Below are 18,527 nucleotides of genomic sequence, written 5' to 3'. Positions count from 1 at the left end.
CAGAATTTTACTTGATTTTTGTTTCCAATGTTCCAGTAAATATTCTGTTTAAATTATGTTCATAGGCTGCATATGTTGTTCCAAAGAGCTGATACTCCCTTCTTTATTAACTTTTCAAGCAGTATCCCTTCCATCTTGTATTTGTTTCTCATTACCTGCACCCATAAAAGATCATTTCTATTAATAAGTTTATAAGCTAATTTAAAAAGGAAAACCTTGTTTTGGATCCTTAAATTCTTAAGGCCTTGTCCCCTTTCTTTGATCGGTTTACAAAGTGTATCCCAGTTCACCAGATGTATTCCTTTTTGCTCATTAGTATGGCCCCAGATAAAATTTATGGTAAGTCTCTCAAGTTAATCACATGTTCCTTTAGCAACTAGGATGGACTTCATGGTATACGCTGGAATTGAATTGTAATTCTTACTGCTAATGATAATGTCTTTGCCTTCCAACATGAGAGCCTATTCTTTACTTTCTGAATGATACTGCTATAAGTTCTTTTATTGATCCTGTTGTGTAACAGTGGAACTCCAAGGTATATCCCAAGATTGTAAACCTCTTTGATGCCAATCGTGTTCATAATGTTGCTTCTTGTTTGAACATTAATATTGTTGGAATAATAGATATTATATTTCTGCATATTAACTTTCTGACCCGAGCTATTGCATAATTTTTGGAGAGTGTTCTGAATAATCCCAATTTGGGAGTTGTCTGCTTCCGCAAAGAGTATAAGGTCATCTGCAAAAAAGAGGTGAGAAATGTTAGGGTCATTTCTAGATAGTTTAATTGGTTTCCACTTACCTTGTTCCACGGCTAATGCAATTTCTTGTGCTAGCCTTTCCATGCAGATGACAAACATGTAAGGCGAGAGGGGATCCCCCTGTCTAATTCCTATTGACGGTTTAAAAGGCTCCGTAAGTTTTTCATTCCAATTAATTTGGATTTTCATGGAGGCAATGCAATTCATAATAGCCAATATAATTTTATTAGGCAGACCCAACTTCTCAATGCTATCCTTAATAAAGTTCTAATCTAATCTGTCATATGCTTTTTTCAGATCAATCTTGATGGCCAGGTACCCCTTCTTTTATTTCTTTTTATTCATAGTGTGAATCACCTCTTGAGCTAGGATTATGTTGTCAGTAATAACCCTGCCTGGTACAAACCTAGTTTGGTTATTAGAGATTATAAAAGGAAGAATATGTTTTAGGCGGTTAACAATAACTTTGGTTATAATTTTGTATGTAACCTGACAGAGGCTTATAGGTCTAAATTGGGTAATTCTATCAGGGTTATCTACCTTAGGGATTAAAACCAAACATATTCTGTTTAAAGTTTCTTCAACCTGACCACCATTAAGGCAGTGTTTGACTATATAGCAAACCTTTTCTCCAATTGTATCCCAATTTTTCTGAAAGAAGTTAGCATGAAACCCATCAACTCCTGGAGCTTTTAGAGGGCTCATATTGAATAGAACATCTTTAATTTCAATATTATCGAAAGGTTTATCAAGCCAACTCCATTGCTCACGATTCAAATTAGGAAAATGTATATTATTCTCAAGAGATTGCCTCACTAAAGGGTCCTTAGTGAATAGATCCTCGTAGAATTTCTTCACATGACTTTTAAGCATTTCCTGGTCTTCGTACCAATTATCAGATTCTGTTTTGAGGGCAGTAATAAGTTTTTTCCTGCCTTTAGTAATTGCACAGGAGTAGAAGTACTTGGTATTTTTGTCTCCGTGGGTAATCCATTTGCATCTCACCCTTTGAGCCCAAAGAAGTTATTCTTGTCTTAGGATTGAGTCTAGCTCAAACTTGAGCTCAGCTTCAAGAGTTTTCAGTATGGTAGAGTTATAATAACGGAGATCTTTATCAATACCTTTTAGCCTAGCAACTAATTTTTTCTTCTTCTGGTTGATATTACCGAAAACTTCACTATTCCAAACCTTGATGCTTTCCTTGATATGATTGAGGCTTTCTATAAGGTTATCATGCTTAACCCATTTTTTTTAATAAACTGCTCAAAGTCTGGGTGGTCTATCCAGGCTGCCAGGAATCTGAATTGTTTCTTTTTATTCCCTTTAGGGTTGTTTATAGTATACAGAAGAATAGGACAATGATCTGATCCCATTCGGTCAAGGTTATAATTCTAACCACTTCATGTTCATAATACATCTATCTAGTCTTTTCCATAGGTTTCCACATTTCCAAGTAAATTCATCACCTTGGTACTTAACATCTATTAAATTGTTGTTGAATATGAAGTCTTGGAAGTGTTTACTCCCTCCTCTGAAATGATTGCTACCACCAGTTCTCTCATTGGGTTTCAAGATACAATTAAAGTCTCCTCCTAAGATCCAAGGTTCATTATTGCTATGTTTGAGCTTTTCTTGGAGATCACATAGCTTACATCGAATGTTGGGGTTGGGACTAGCATAAATTACTGTAAAATAGTTCCAGCAGTTGCTGCTACTATCCTTAATATGTGCATGGATATACTGTTTAGAGATACTTAAAATTTTAACCTTTACCGAATTATCCCAAAGTATCTAAATGCCTCCACTATGACCCTGAGCTTCGATTCTGAAAGAGTTAATATAACCCATATTGTTGATAATTCTATCAACTCTCTTACCACTTGTGTGAGTTTCCATCAGGGCAATGATCTTGGGTTTGTGCACAATCACATAGTCTTTGAAATATCTTCTAAAAGAGGGTTTAACAATCCCTTGAGTGTTCCAAAATAGAATCTTCATAACTATTGAGGTAATGGGTAGGTGCTTTGTGACATCTCTTTTTCCTTTTGTTCTCATTCTTGACTCTGTTTCAGATCAATTTGCTTCATCGTTTAAACTTGGTTGGTTGTAGGAATGTTATTATCAGGAGGAGTCAAGTTCTCTAAATTCATGGTATTTTCTTGGAACCATCCCGAAAGTAACTGAACGTTAGGACTGATAGTAGGTTTAGATTTTCTAATTTTAAGGCCTTTTTTGGAAATGTGAGAAACTTGTTTTGACTTTTTGTTGGAGTTCTATATAGAAGTAGTGAGATTCTGATTGTCATTTTCATGAATGGTAATTGTTGTATGTATTGCATCTCCCATTATTACCCTGTGTTCACTGATTTGGGCATCCTCATTCGCCATGACTTAGATCCCTCCTAAGTTCACCTCCTTAGTATTGTCTTTACTCGTTGCCATTTCACTGTCAGTAATAGGGACATCAACTAATCTATCATCAGTTTTAAGGCTAGTGTGAGTACTTTTCTTCTAGGTTTGGTCTGTATTATCAGTTTGAGCTAATGTGTTTTTGTTTCTCATTATTTCTCTATCTCTCATTCTATTCTTCATCTGATATGTTGAAATGTTTGTTCTTGTAGCAGGTTCTTGTATATCATTTTCCTTCCTTTGATGCCGGTAAGCTTTATTGCTTTCCCTGGATTCTTCCTCTAATTGTTCTTCATATAGAGGGGAAAATCTTGATCCTTGTCTTGATGATCCTTCAACCTCTTTGTTTCTATTTTGAGTTCTTTGAAATCTACTGTTTCTTCCTCTTGGTTGAACAACCATCCAAGGACCAAAGGGATTTTATTTACTTATTTCAACATTGACTTGTTCTTCAATAACATTGCTAGTATTGGAAGTATCCATCTGCTTCTCTTCTTGGTTGGTTTGACAGACTTTTTTTGCATGTCCATAGGTACCATAATTGAAGTAGATTTATTGCAGACCTTCATATTCAATCTTTTGGATGAAGTTATCAATTCCCACGCATAGAATAAGAGGTTTGTTCATATCGATAACAACTGCAATTCTTGCAAATTTTCCCCTCTCTCCAACTTTAGTATTGTAATCAATTTTGATAACTCTTCCAATCGTATTCACAATTGTTCTGATTAACACTGCATTGTAATACCTGTAAGGTAGTCCAGGTAGTCGCAACCAGACGATGACTTGTGAAGGATGTTTTTCAGATGTGGTAAAGTTCCTCGACCATGGTTGAACAGCCAGGTAACTTCCATATATCATCCAAGGGCCATCAGTGAGAAATCTATTATAGTCTTCCATATTTTCAAACTTCACCAGATAGTAGTCATTATCAAGATCTATTAAGTTGAAGTTGCCTATCGGTATCCATAACGCATGTATCATGTTTAACAACGCTTTATATCCAATCTTCTTTCTCAGCAGTCTAGTGATAATAAACTTGTTTCATGTTTCGATCAATCAGATCATGGATTCACTTTGAGAAGCTTATTCTAGGAAATTCTCCAGAGCTGTCCATGGTGACATCTCCTTCTTGGAATACTATCTCTTATTCAGGCATCTTGACTGGGGGATTCTTGTTTATAATCGATCCCCTGGTAGCCATGGCAGCATAAGAGATTTTCTCGGGACTCTTGAGATGTTATTTGATCGTAGCTCATTCTTCTTGGGAATCAACTTCAGTCTGCATATTCTTCGTTTGCTGAATTGTTTTCAATTGTTAATTCCCGATTCTTTGCTTTCTTTGTGACTCTTTGATCTTCTTGGACGTTATTGATGTTCATCTTGAGAGAGTAAAACTTGCTTCTATTTGGTTTAGATAAATGACATTATGACCAGGATCGAAGTTTAAGCATGTTCAACAAAGAAGCAAGCAGGGGGATTCGACCCTTGAGTGAAATATTGCAAGCCAAACCATTGAGCCAAGACAACCATTTTAGTCAAACCCTCTATTTTAAGTGTTTGGTAAATACATTTTTGAAAGAGCTGATAGTGCAAAATAAACTGAAAATGAAAAACGTTTGAAAATCCAACGGCTTAGGAGAACTGATTGCAAAATAAGATGTTAAATGACATATTTGACCTTATTATTTTTATAATTACATCCTTGCCACAAAACCTTATTATTTTAAATGAATTTGTGTAAAATGAATTTTATGCAACGCCTAATGATGAATTAGTGAAATTTTATTTTATTATTCTATTTTGTAGTTGTAGATTCTCAAATATATTTTAGTTAAGAAAATATAGCAAAACATGAAAGTAAAAAAAATGTAGTGTTGATATTCTATACAACGTTAATAGTATCTATCAATCTCACAAGGTTAATATTTGTAAATATTAAAATTAAAAAATATATTCAAAATTTTCAAAAAAATATTCACTAATTTTCTTAAGGAATTTTTAATTCCTTGTCAAAATCAAAATCATTTTATCCAAATAATTTCACCCTAATAAAGACTAAAGTATTATAAAACATATATGTATTTAACAACTAAATGTATCATATACGTGTTTGTTATTTTACCCATGTCAGCTATCAGTTAAATTTTACCAAACACTTCTATATAAACAGTTATTCAAATCAATTAATCAAATCAATTGATCAAACCAACTATAAGTTGTTTACCAATCACTCTCATCGTAAATTTAAAAACTTGATTTGCGATGTGAACAAATCTTTTTCTCCGACATTTTAAATGAAAATTGGAAGGAAACTTCTTTTTAGATACAATTTCTAATAATAATAAAACGTCGTGTTTTATAATTTTATATATAGTGGTGATGTTATGCGTTACCAAATATTTTTTTGTATTAAAAAATATATTTGAAATTGATATTTATATTAAGATGAAAAATAATAAATATTTTTTTTGGGAAACGAAAAATAATAAAGATAGATCCATGGGTTATCTTAAAATTCAATCCAAAATGAAAGAAAAAAAGAGTGTCGAATTTATTTATGCGTCTCATAAGTATGAATCTTATTGTATAAAAAACCCCAAACTACTCCCCCACACGTCCCCCTTGTCGCTGATTAAAATGTGGCTTCTCTTTCTTCAAGCCATCACACCCTTCCTCATGCACTACCCGCCACCCCACCGCCCCTTTTCTTCCTTTTAATCCCACCGGAAATCTCCCAACGCCGGCGGCAATTCAATCTCACGAAAGATGGATGCTCACGATGAATTACGGTTAATATAATTGAAAACATGCTCCGGTACTTATAAACATTGAATCAAGTTATGAGAATTCAAATCATTTTTTCTGTTTTGTTGTAACAGATGGTTGAAGAACGATAGTCGGAGTAGCAGTGAAAGAGACGGACCGCTCTCGAGTTCCGTCGAGTGCTACGCTTGCACTCAAGTGGGACTCCCGGTTTTCCATTCCACCAGCTGCTCCAGTGTCTACCAGCCTCAATGGGAAGCTTTTGCCGGCTCATCGTTGCTCTCCGTCGAGTCCTCATCCGGCCCGACTAAGAATTTGACCCGTGCACGGTCGATGTCCACCGCGGGTCCGTTCGGGAAAATCTTAGATCCACGAAGTGGGTTAGTTCAGAAGTGGAACCGTGTTCTTCTGGTTGCACGAGGCATTGCTTTGGCGGTTGACCCCATGTTCTTTTACACCTTGACTTTGATGGTCACCGATGGTGGCCCGCCGTGTGTCCACTTGGATGGCGGGTTGGCAGCGATCGTCACGTTGGTCCGGACCTGTGTGGATGCGGTGCACTTGGCGCACATATGGCTTCAGTTCAGGCTGGCCTATGTGTCCAAGGAGTCATTGGTGATCGGATGTGGGAAACTTGTGTGGGATGCTCGAGCTATTGCCTCGCACTACGTGAGGTCTCTCAAAGGTTTTTGGTTTGATTTTTTCGTTATTCTTCCTGTCCCTCAGGTTAGTAATCTATTTTCAATCATTTCCATTCAATTGTTATTTCATATCATCAACTACTATATTGTTACAAAGTCAAATCACTTTAAATTCTAACTTAGTCTATTCGATTCATGTAATCGCTTTAAGCATAGTGAATCAGAGTTGAGTTTAGCTTATTTGAATCATTTCTGCCATTTATTGCAGGTAGTATTTTGGTTAATTGTGCCAAAATTGCTGAGAGAGGAGCAATATAAGCTAATAATGGCAATACTTTTAGCAATGATTTTGTTCCAATTCCTCCCTCAGGTGTACTGTAAACACCATTTTTTCCCATTTCTATTTTATTTTATTATGTAAAAAAACAATATTAAAATGTAGTGGTTGGGGTTATTAATACCCCAACCAACCCTTGTAACATCAGACTCCCTTTCCCCGATTTTGGGGAAGAAAAGCAGATTTCATTTTTAACTTGGTCTTGGCTCTCAATTTTGGCTTTCATTTTTCCTTTCTTACTTTGCTTTTTCTTTGGTTTTTCGGGGTTGATGAGTTGCAGGAGAGTGGCCATCGTTGAGTTGTGGCCGACGAGTGAGAGTGTCGGCTGTTGGTGGCCGGAGGTGAGCGTAGGGAGGGTCTTTGTTAGGGTCTTGGTTGAAAGCAAAGAGAGAGGAGAAGGTCACTTGGACCTTCGTTTTAACATCCCTCGGCGGGCTCGATCGTCGTTCGGAGCATGGGGTGGTCACCAAGGTGTTTTGGTCGTCGTTTAGGTTCGGTTTTAAGCCTCATCGACATGGGGTGAGTGAAAGAACGAGAGAGTGTTATATGAAGAACGGTGAGATTTTTTACCGTTCAAGGGGTCGGTCGGTCCTCCTCCGTCATGCTTGAGGTCGACGGCGGGTGTAGGTCGGTCCCTGGCCCGGTGGACGGCGTGTGGGGGCCGGTGAACGACGGCCGAATGAATCGTTTGAAGCTTTGATAAGCTTCTCTGCAGTTTACGTAAATGGAGGAGGAAAATATTATGTTTGTATGGAAAATTGTTAAATCACGTATCAGGTCCCCTATTTCTAGGGGTTTTTCTGTTTTGTTCATTTATTTCAGGGTCAAATCGCATTCCAAGTCCTCCCTATTTCAGCGTATCTTGCATTTTGGTCACTATCAGGGTAAAAGCATCCTTAAGCCCTCATATTTTAGCTTCTATTGCACTCTGGTAATTTATTTTGTTATTTATTTTGAATATGCATATTGATTTTATTAACTTTTGAATTTAGTCACTATTTTTTATGTTTATTCATTTTAGTCACTGTTTGAATTTTGTTTTTATTATATTATGATTTAGATGTGATATTTGTAATTTATTTATTTTAGTCACTTTTTTTATTTCTCATTTGGCATATAATTTGTAATATTCTAATTTAGTCCCGAGTTGTGGTGTAATGTATTATACATTATATTTGGCATGTAAAATTTGTAGTATGTATTTTAAGTGATGCATATGTTTTATATTTTATTATTTATAATTTAGGTGAATGTACAATTTTATTTTTTTTAAACTTAAGTACTTTATTCTCTTTATTTACATTTGTATTGTTCATTTTAGTATTTATTATTTAACCTTTATTATTTAGAACTTTAATTTTTGTAATGTTCATTTTAGTAATTATATTTTGTTTGCTTATTTAACGTAATATTTATGCTTTAAATATGCACTTGTTAATTTAGTTCAATTTTATTTCCATCATTGAATAGCATTTAATTTTTATCTTTGCTTTAATTTTCATTTATTTGTTCCTAATTAGTATTTTTAATTTATAACTTTTGCCATGAAAATTTGTTTGTGCATATAGATCTAGATATTTGGAATATGTATGAAAGCTTCATAAGCATAACTTAATCGATTTCATAATTGGATTAAGGGTAGTATTTATTTATTTTAAAATATTAAGAAGAGACGGTCTTAAAGTAACTAGATGTCATATTTTGATATTTTAAAATAAATAAAAACTCTATTTAGAAAAACCTGAAACTTTTGAATATGCCTATTTTAGTTTTATTCATTTTGGTTGAATCACATTATTTTAATATTGAGTTCTTGGGAGAAATTATTATATATATATTTTTTTATTTTAGTTGGAAAGAGAAATATTCGTCCTACAATATTTTAGGGATTATTTTCTCTTCAATTGGAAATATTAGAATATTTTATATTTCTCCTTAGAATTTTTCATTAAATAAAAATTGTATGGTTGAATCTGGAATAATAGGATCGTAACTTAAATTTATATTCAAATTCTTAGATTTTCACTGTTAGAGACGATTTATAATCGATGGGGTACCAATTATGGGCGTTGTGGGGGTGTTTATCCTTCCCCACACGTAATCGACCCCCGAACCCTTATTATTGCTTAAAAATGAATTTCTGGTTACAAGTGGATCAGTGTATCTTTTAAAATGACGTTTTTCTTAAAAACTCTTTTAAAAGAAAATTTTTAGGTATTCGACCTACCTAACTCAAAAGGTCAATGGCGACTCCAAAACATTTCAAAATCTTTTCAAAACCTTTTCAAAGAAAACCCCAAGTTGTACTAAGTTTTTCCCTCGCCCGGGCGGAAAGCGGTGTCGACAGCTTGGCGACTACGCTGGGGATTTTGTGGATCAAGCCCTAAATCGATTATATATTGTCTCTATAGTTGTAAATTGAGAATTCGATTTTATTTAATTTACGATTATTTTGATTTCTTTCAATTCTTTTATTATTTTTTTTATCATTGTATATTAATATTTGTATTTGATTGATTTTCAGATGTTAAAGTCTCAGATTCGCTTTAGTTCATTTTTGTGTGGTTGTTTGTCAAAGGTTTGATAATTTCTCCTCACACACGACACTTGCATTGCATAACATAAGCTCTATACCTGAGCTCTTCCTTTTAAGTGGGAGTGAAAGCGACGTCTTCGTGAGAATTTATTCTCCGTGTCAGACCTAGTAATTAGCTTCCGGGGTTCATATGTCCTATGTCTTCGTGAGAATTTATTCTCCGTGTCAAGCATAGGAAAATGTGCCCCCTCGAATTGAACTCGATCCGCTTAAGCCTATAATGGGTGAGGATTGAGGGTCTGGCTCGCCCAAGGGGGCACCGACAAGGACAATTTGAGTACCTTTACTCTTAGAACTGAAACCCTGCATATAATAAACCGTAGAAACCCACCCGATTTAAGACAATGCCGAAACTCGTCCATAGATACCCAAATAAGTGTACACAAAGGAGAAATGAACTCTAATCTTTGTTTTTTATTTTTATTTATTTATTTTTATAATTGCATGTGAACTAGAAATTATGCGGTTAGGGTTTTATTTCCCCTTCTGTGTTTTATTCATTGTATTTTATGGTTTATTTACTAGTTGAATTTAATCTTTTTATATTTCACTAACATACATTTTCTCTCTTTGATTATTATTTTTACTAACATCTTTTCCTTGTATTGTTTCTTTATTTGTGCATAAACATGCTGTTAATTCCCGAGTTATTTATCAAAATTAGAAGGCTTTTAAAACAACAATGTCATACGAAGGGGTAGATATTTTTATCTTCTTTGACATATTGGGATGTTGTGAGTTTTTTGAAAGTTGTTCTAGGATAATTACCTTGGAATTAACACATGTTCATACATGTCATGTCATATAAGGTATTGATTCCTGAGTTAATAGTCGCATTAGAAGGCTTTCAATACGACAATGTCAATTGAAGAGGTAGAATAGAAATGCAAAAACGCATCAATTGTCCAGAAGGGTGCTACACGAATCAGCTGAAGAGATACATCAAGATGGAACACAAGAAGTTCAAATGATGTAGTAAAACAAGCTTTTCAAGGGTGCTACAATGATGTTGATACAACTAGCTGAAAAGAAATAATATGTTTGAAGTCATCAAGCAACAACGATAATCAACACGAGACAGTGGATGATGTCAGTCGCATATGGTCGCTCAACAAATGCATTTATGGAAAATAAGTCGAAGCGTTGGAGTTTTCCATCAAGCAAAGGATAAAAGAAGATTGTTTCATTGCATGTTCGATCAAAATTGAAGAAGTCGAGTAGTATGACGTGATTTGTAGTTTTCATCTGCCTCGGTGGATTGAGACATTGTGTGTTCTTTGGAAGTTGTTTTATGACAATTACTTTGGGATCAATTCTTTTGTTGCATTTACATTTTGTATTTTTGCATTCCCATTTTTGTATCTTTTCATTTGCATGTGCATCTTCACATATTTACATTAGCATCCATACATCGTACATTGCATGATATATATTGCATATCAACGTGCATTATCACGGATCCTGGGAGTAACTCGTTGTATCTTTTGAGGCAAATTGAAGTCACCCCTTCGCATTTAGAAAATAATTGAGAGCTAAAGATGTGATGTTAGAGCTGTCTGAAGTTTGAGGCACATCATTGAGATCCGTGGGGCATGGAGAAGCAAGGCCCAGATTTTGTTAAACCCAAGGGTATTAACCTTTAACTCGTAATGAGACATTCTGGGGCCAGTTACCAAGAAATTCTTCCACCCATCATGAAACCTTGTTGCCCTGGCCTTGTCCTGTTTGAACGTGTTTTTGTTCTTTCCTTAATATTTTTTTTATAATTGAACTTACGTCGTTTTCTAAGGTTATGAGCAATAAATCAAGTTTTAATATTGTAGTTCTTTGAATATCGAATGAATTAAAGGTTCTTTTACTACTTCATTAATTTTAAATCTTTGACAATGGGCAAGATTAGACCTTCCATACCCCATCCAAAGCTGAAATAACCATTGATGAGTTCTTTACCCGAAATAACACACATTTACTCTCAAAGGACCAAACTTTGATATCACTTCCCTTCGAAACAATAAAGTCATGTCCTTATCCCCTAAGGCGCAAAAACTGGTACTTTTACCTTCCCAGACATAAATAATCTTTTCATGACATTACATTTTTCAGAATTACGACTTTAAAGTCACACATTTCCCTTCTTATACACAGAACCACAATTCATTTCCCAATTTCAATAAAATCGGGAGGTATAAAGTACAAGATGTATGCATATACGAGAACCATTTCTGCAAGAAGAAAGACAAGATAGAGTGTTGCAGATCAAGTTTTTTGAATGAGGATTAGAATAATTGGGGCATACCAGGGGCAAATGGAAGAAGAAAAAAATAAAGGGTATCATTGAAATAATTCTATCATGCATTAATTACATTTTTCATGTAAATAAAATTAATCTTGAATACTCGTCCCCCCTGGGGATACCTCGTTTACAAAGACTTCCATGTATGAGATGATGAATGGCTTTGTTTCATTTATCCTTTTATATGTATATATATACACCTTGTTGTCCCCTTTTGAGCCTATAATATTTCTTCTGATCCAACCCTAACCAAGGATCACCCTCCACACTGGGGGGTAAAGATGAAGGACATCTGCTCGCATGTGTGAAGATCATCAATCTAGATTTCGCTACAGAGGCGAGTCATAGGAAGAAATAACAAGATATTACAAGGTGGACCAAATACGAAGCGCTCGAAGATCAAATCGAATTGACAACATAGAGAGAAAAAGAAAATATATATAAAAAAACACAAACAAAGAAAGAAAAAAAGAAAGAAAAAAAAGAGAAACACAGAAAAAAAAAGAGAAAAAAGAGAAAAAAGAAAGAGAAAAAATAGAAGAAAAAGATTAAAAAAGAAGAAGAAATAGACAGATCCAACACTTCAAGATGGGCGGTTCAAAGATTTAGAATTAATTCGCCAGAAGATTAGAGAACACCAAAAGAAAATAGAATAAAAGACGGATGAGCAGATTCAAATCAGGCCGAGCAATATTGAAGATGGCAGAACGAATTGATCATTGGTTCGATAACCCTTAAACACTTGTTTGGGCCTATTTATCCTTTTCTTTTATAACCGTGAGCCTTAGCCTACGTTACGTGCCTGAAAAGTCCCTTCTAATCATACATGGATTTTTAAGTGGAGAGACTATCTTCAGATTTCATTCCGCCCCTCAGGGTTAATTTTATTTGTAAAAAATAGTTTTCTAAAATCTTTAATGCATGATAGGGGAAAAGATAAAAGGAGGGTTCAAGACGTAAATTTTAGATTACGTCTTGAAACCAAAGGAGAATTCGAGTTGAAAACCTAAAAAGGCTGCTCGAATATGAAGATTGTCAACTACTGCACATAAGAAGATCTTATATATCTATTGATAAAGCATTGCACAGTCCAAAGACACTCACGAGGGCTGAGAACTAGTGAACATTTCCATAAGAGAAGTATGTCGGTTGCTTCATTAGATCAATGAACACCAGAATCAAGGAAACAAGAAGTCAACTTGAAACACATTACCTACCCAAGTCAGCCTAAGCTTTATATCAGCATTAATCTTTACCCTTTTCAAATGTATATAATTTTTCAAGGATTAAAAGAAAAGTTTATTTATTTGATATTCAATGAACTCTTGTTTTACAATTTCTTTTGATTGTGAGCCTAAAGAAAATGACAGCATTCTTGAAATTTATTCATCAATTTTTTTTCACATTTCTAAAATTAAAAGAAATGAGAAAAACATTTTCAAACATGACAATCTCAAGTGAAAAGGGTCCTTGAGGCTCATTCTGCCTCTATCGGAGAAAAAAGCAAACAATGTCAGAGTAATGAAGACATTTTACATAGTTCGAGAGATCGAAAAGACTGAAGGATAGAACTTCTAACACTTCTTTGTGACGTTGTCGATAATCCATCAAGAAGAAGAAGATCGCCTTAATCGAAATGGGCACCTATCTCAGCTAATGGTAAAGATTCAAGACATTTCTATTAGAAGAATTGACAATTTCCTAAATGTCCATATAATTGTGGCATCATCCCTCAAGTTATTCGATAACATTACTGTTTGGCGATACAAGAGCAAGACCATTCGAGATTAGGATTTTGGCACAAAAAAAGCCACAAGTACCCACATTGGGGCATTACCAAACCAGATCTTGCTAAGATACATGACTCAAATAAAAAAATACATGGTGAATGAGCTTCGCCGTTTGGGAGTGCCAAGGGCAGAATATGAGGAAAAGAAGAGATTACCTCGCTGTTTCTGATAGAACCATTGAATTAGAGCCAGAAAAAGGTATCAAGATCGTATGCCTGACTGCAGGAGATCACTTCTTCTAAGACTGTAACGAATAAAACAAAGATAGAAGACAGAATGACACGATTGCACAAGGTAGTCAAATTACTCCTCAGAAGATGGAAGCTTAAGCTGATAAATTACCATTGAGGCAAAATTCATTCAAGGTGATCAAAGTAAGGGAAGACTGAGATCTCCACTTTGGAGCGAGAAGAAAAATAATTAACATTTTTGCATACAAGAAAGTCATACATTACATTTAGATTCATTTAAGTGCATTCATATATACATACATAATTCTTACAGATTTTCCAAGAAAGAAATAAAAGAAAAGTCAGAATTCAAACCTCAAATGGAGGGAATTACATTAATAGTGGCAGAACCTCAAGAATTGAAGAAACCAATACACATAACAATCATCATTTTTGAAGTGGGGCATGTTACCCAGCTAATGTGTTTTTAGGAACTACGTCTGATTTTCAGAGGTTTCTTGACATGGTATTTTTTATTAGTTTTTAAAGAAACTAAGTTTGATTTTCAGAAGTTTCTTGACGATTTTCAAATTAGTTTTTTAGAAACTAATTCTGATTTTTGAAAGTTTCTTGATCATTTTAAATGAGTTTTTAAAGAAACTAAGTCTTATTTTCAAAAGTTTCTTGACGATTTTCAAGTGAGTTTTTAAAGAAACTAAGTCTTATTTTCAGAAGTTTCTTGATGATTTCAAATAAGTTTTCAATGAAACTAAGTCTGATTTTCAGAAGTTTCATGATGATTTTCAAGTGAGTTTTTAAAGAAACTAAGTCTGATTTTCAAAAGTTTCTTGATGATTTCAAATAAGTTTTCAACGAAACTAAGTCTGATTTTCAGAAGTTTCATGATGATTTCAAATGAGTTTTTAAAGAAACTAAGTCTAATTTTTAGAAGTTTCTTGACGCTTTTCAAATGTGTTTTAAAGAAATTAAGTCTGATTTTTTAAAGTTTCCTGATTTTTCTCAAATGAACGTTCAAAGAAATTAAGCCTAATTTTTAGGGGTTTCTTGATGTTTTCAAATGAATTTTCAAAGAAATTAAGCCTGGTTTTCAGGGGTTTCTTGATTTTTTTTTTGAATTTTTGAGAGAAGTTAAGCCTAATTTTAGGGGTTTCTTGATAACTGTAAATGAATATTTTTGAAGAAGTTAAATTTATCAAAAGAAAAAATTTTACTGGAGAAAGATGTGCCCATTCACAAGTCAAGATTCGAAAAAATACACTTAGGTGCAGCATATAAAGAAGACAATCAAGCCAGGAAAAGAATGAAGACTGATCTAAGAATGAAGACTGATCTAGCAATGAAGACTGCTCTCGCAACCATTTCCAACAGATCAAGAAAACCATCATTTATACATGACTAGCATCTTTGCATCATATATTTCATCATTTCATACACATGATAAATTTTGATTTCCCTCTCATGAGGATTCCTGTAAAGTTTATTTTGAAAAACTATTTTTTCCTTCTTAGGATCATTTTTTAGAGAATTGTTTGAGTCCTTCTTAGGACCGTTTTTCTGGGATATCACATGAGTATTTCTTAAGATTTTTCCCTAGAAGCATTTTCAATTATGTCTTTCTTCCAAGTTGACTTTTCTAGGACACTTCAATGAGAATGAGCAGTTTCGTTTCCAGGATGGACCCAACAAAGACAAAAACACAGCAATTTGCAACATTAAGGATTTCAAAGAGCCAACAAAGATTTCATTTCACAACTTCAGCAAAGAATCAATCCATAGTTTTCACCATTAAAAGAAATGGATCTCAGCAAAATCCTAAGACCTTTGGATCAATACCTTCGGGTACTTCAAACGCCATTATTACTGACATATGATAATATTTTGCAGGTTTAAAACTTTTCAAAGAGAAGATGAACCAATCAACATTTCAAATGGAGAGTTCATAATGAGAAGAACTCATCCGATGAGGGAGAAGAAGTTCATAATGAGAAGAACTTGTTCAACCTTAGCTCGATTCATCACATATGGAGTTGAATTAGTAACACCTCACTCGAGGGATCAACATTTCCAGTGGAGAGTTCATAATGAGAAGAACTCATCCGATAGAGGGAGAAGAAGTTCATAATGAGAAGAGCTTGTTCGATCTATCACTCGATTCACGATATTTTGAATCAGTGATGCTTCACTCGAGGGATCAACATTTCCAGTGGAGAGTTCATAATGAGAAGAACTCATCCGAGGAAGGAGAAGAAGTTCATAATGAGAAGAACTTGTTCAACCTTAGCTCGATTCGTCACATATGGAGTTGAATCAGCAACACCTCACTCGAGGGATCAACCTTTCCAGTGGAGAGTTCATAATGAGAATAACTCATCCGATGAAGGAGAAAAAGTCCATAATGAGAAGAACTTGTTCAACCTTAGCTCGATTCATCACATATGGAGTTGAATCAGCAACACCTCACTCGAAGAATCAACATTTCTAGTGGAGAGTTCATAATGAGAAGAACTCATCCGACAAAGGGAGAAGAAGTTCATAATGAGAAGAGCTTGTTCGACCTATCACTTGATTCATGGCATTTTGAATCAGTGACACCTCACTTGAGGGAATGACATTTCAGATGGAGAGTTCATAATGAGAAGAACTCATCTGATAGAGAGAAAAGAAGTTTATAATGAGAAGAGCTTGTTCGACCTATTGCTCGATTCACAACACTTCGAGTCAGCAACACCTCGCTTGAGGGATTAACATTTCCAATGGAGAGTTCGTAATGAGAAGAACTCATCCGATAAAGGAGAAGAAGTTCATAATGAGAAGAACTTGTTCAACCTTAGCTTGTTTCCATCATAGAAGGAGGTGGACCAACATTTCAATGAAAGGGTTCATAATGAGAAGAACCAATCCGACGAGCGAGAAGAAGTTCATAATGAGAAGAACTTGTTCAACTTTGTTCGATGTCATCACAGAAGAAGGTAGATCAACATTTCCAGTAGAGAGTTCATAATGAGAAGAACTCATCTGATAAGGGAGAAGAAGTTCATAATAAGAAGAATTTGTTTAACCTTGGTGATTCCATCACAGAAGGAAGTGAATTGACATCCCCAGCGAAGATTTCATAATGAGAAGAACTTGCCCGATCAGAATAAATTGGAGTTCAAGGTTTTAGCAATTTAGGCTAGATAAAAAATGGTGCTTACTATCTTTGCTCTATTCCTGTTCCACAATAATGAGCAAAGAGGGGCAGCTGTAAACACTATTTTTTCCCATTTTTATTTTATTTTATTATGTAAAAAAACAATATTAAAATGTAGTGGTTGGGGTTATTAATACCCCAACCAACCCTTGTAACATCAGACTCCCTTTCCCCGATTTTGAGGAAGAAAAGCAGATTTCATTTTTGACTTGGTCTTGGCTCTCAATTTTGGCTTTCTTTTTTCCTTTCTTACTTTGCTTTTTCTTTGGTTTTTCGAGGCTGATGAGTTGCAGGAGAGTGGCCATCGATGAGTTGTGGCCGACGAGTGAGAGTGTCGGTTGTTGGTGGTCGGAGGTGAGCGTAGGGAGGGTCTTTGTTAGGGTCTTGGTTGAAAGCAAAGAGAGAGGAGAAGGTCACTTGGACCTTCGTTTTAACATCCCTCGGCGGGCTCGATCGTCGTTCGGAGCATGGGGTGGTCATCAAGGTGTTTTGGTTGTCGTTTAGGGTCAGTTTTAAGCCTCATCGATATGGGGTGAGTGAAAGAACGAGAGAGTGTTATATGAAGAACGGTGAGATTTTTTACCGTTCAAGGGGTCGGTCGGTCCTCCTCCGTCATGCTTGAGGTCGACGGCGGGTGTAGGTCGGTCCCTGGCCCGGTGGACGGCGTGTGGGGGCCGGTGAACGACGGTCGAATGAATCGTTTGAAGCTTTGATAAGCTTCTCTGCAGTTTACGTAAATGGAGGAGGAAAATATTATGTTTGTATGGAAAATGGTTAAATCACATATCAGGTCCCCTATTTCTAGGGGTTTTTCTGTTTTGTTCATTTATTTCAGGGTCAAATCGCATTTCAGGTCCTCCCTATTTCAGCGTATCTTGCATTTTGGTCACTATCAGGGTAAAAGCATCCTTAAGCCCTCATATTTTAGCTTCTATTGCACTCTGGTAATTTATTTTGTTATTTATTTTGAATATGCATATTGATTTTATTAACTTTTGAATTTAGTCACTGTTTTTTATGTTTATTCATTTTAGTCACTGTTTGGATTTTGTTTTTATTATATTATGATTTGGATGTGATATTTGTAATTTATTTATTTTAGTCACTTTTTTTTTATTTCTCATTTGGCATATAATTTGTAATATTCTAATTTAGTCCCGAGTTGTGGTGTAATGTATTATACATTATATTTGGCATGTAAAATTTGTAGTATGTATTTTAAGTGATGCATATGTTTTATATTTTATTATTTATAATTTAGGTGAATGTACAATTTTATTTTTTTAAACTTAAGTACTTTATTCTCTTTATTTACATTTGTATTGTTCATTTTAGTATTTATTATTTAACCTTTATTATTTAGAACTTTAATTTTTGTAATGTTCATTTTAGTAATTATATTTTGTTTGCTTATTTAACGTAATATTTATGCTTTAAAGTATGCACTTGTTAATTTAGTTCAATTTTATTTCCATCATTGAATAGCATTTAATTTTTATCTTTGCTTTAATTTTCATTTATTTGTTCCTAATTAGTATTTTTAATTTATAACTTT

The 18,527-nt window shown here is 34.6% G+C and overlaps 1 protein-coding gene across 1 annotated transcript; it reads left to right on the top strand.

Annotated features, from left to right (window-relative positions):
• The first annotated feature begins 5,937 nt into the window (after positions 1-5,937).
• On the top strand, positions 5,938-17,476 carry LOC120166698 (cyclic nucleotide-gated ion channel 2-like). Its single transcript, XM_039175928.1, has 6 exons — positions 5,938-5,960; positions 6,051-6,660; positions 6,844-6,947; positions 7,193-7,383; positions 7,735-7,843; positions 17,266-17,476. The coding sequence occupies exons 1-6, from the start codon at positions 5,938-5,940 to the stop codon at positions 17,474-17,476; spliced, it is 1,248 nt and encodes a 415-aa protein (XP_039031859.1).
• Positions 17,477-18,527: the final 1,051 nt, after the last annotated feature.

This window comes from Hibiscus syriacus, unplaced genomic scaffold (genome assembly GCF_006381635.1).
Source record: "Hibiscus syriacus cultivar Baekdansim isolate YM2019G1 unplaced genomic scaffold, ASM638163v2 tig00111644_pilon, whole genome shotgun sequence".
In the NCBI taxonomy this organism is placed as follows: domain Eukaryota; kingdom Viridiplantae; phylum Streptophyta; class Magnoliopsida; order Malvales; family Malvaceae; genus Hibiscus; species Hibiscus syriacus.
The sequence above is the reverse complement of the archived record's forward strand: the minus strand, read 5'-3'. Positions and strand labels throughout refer to the sequence as shown.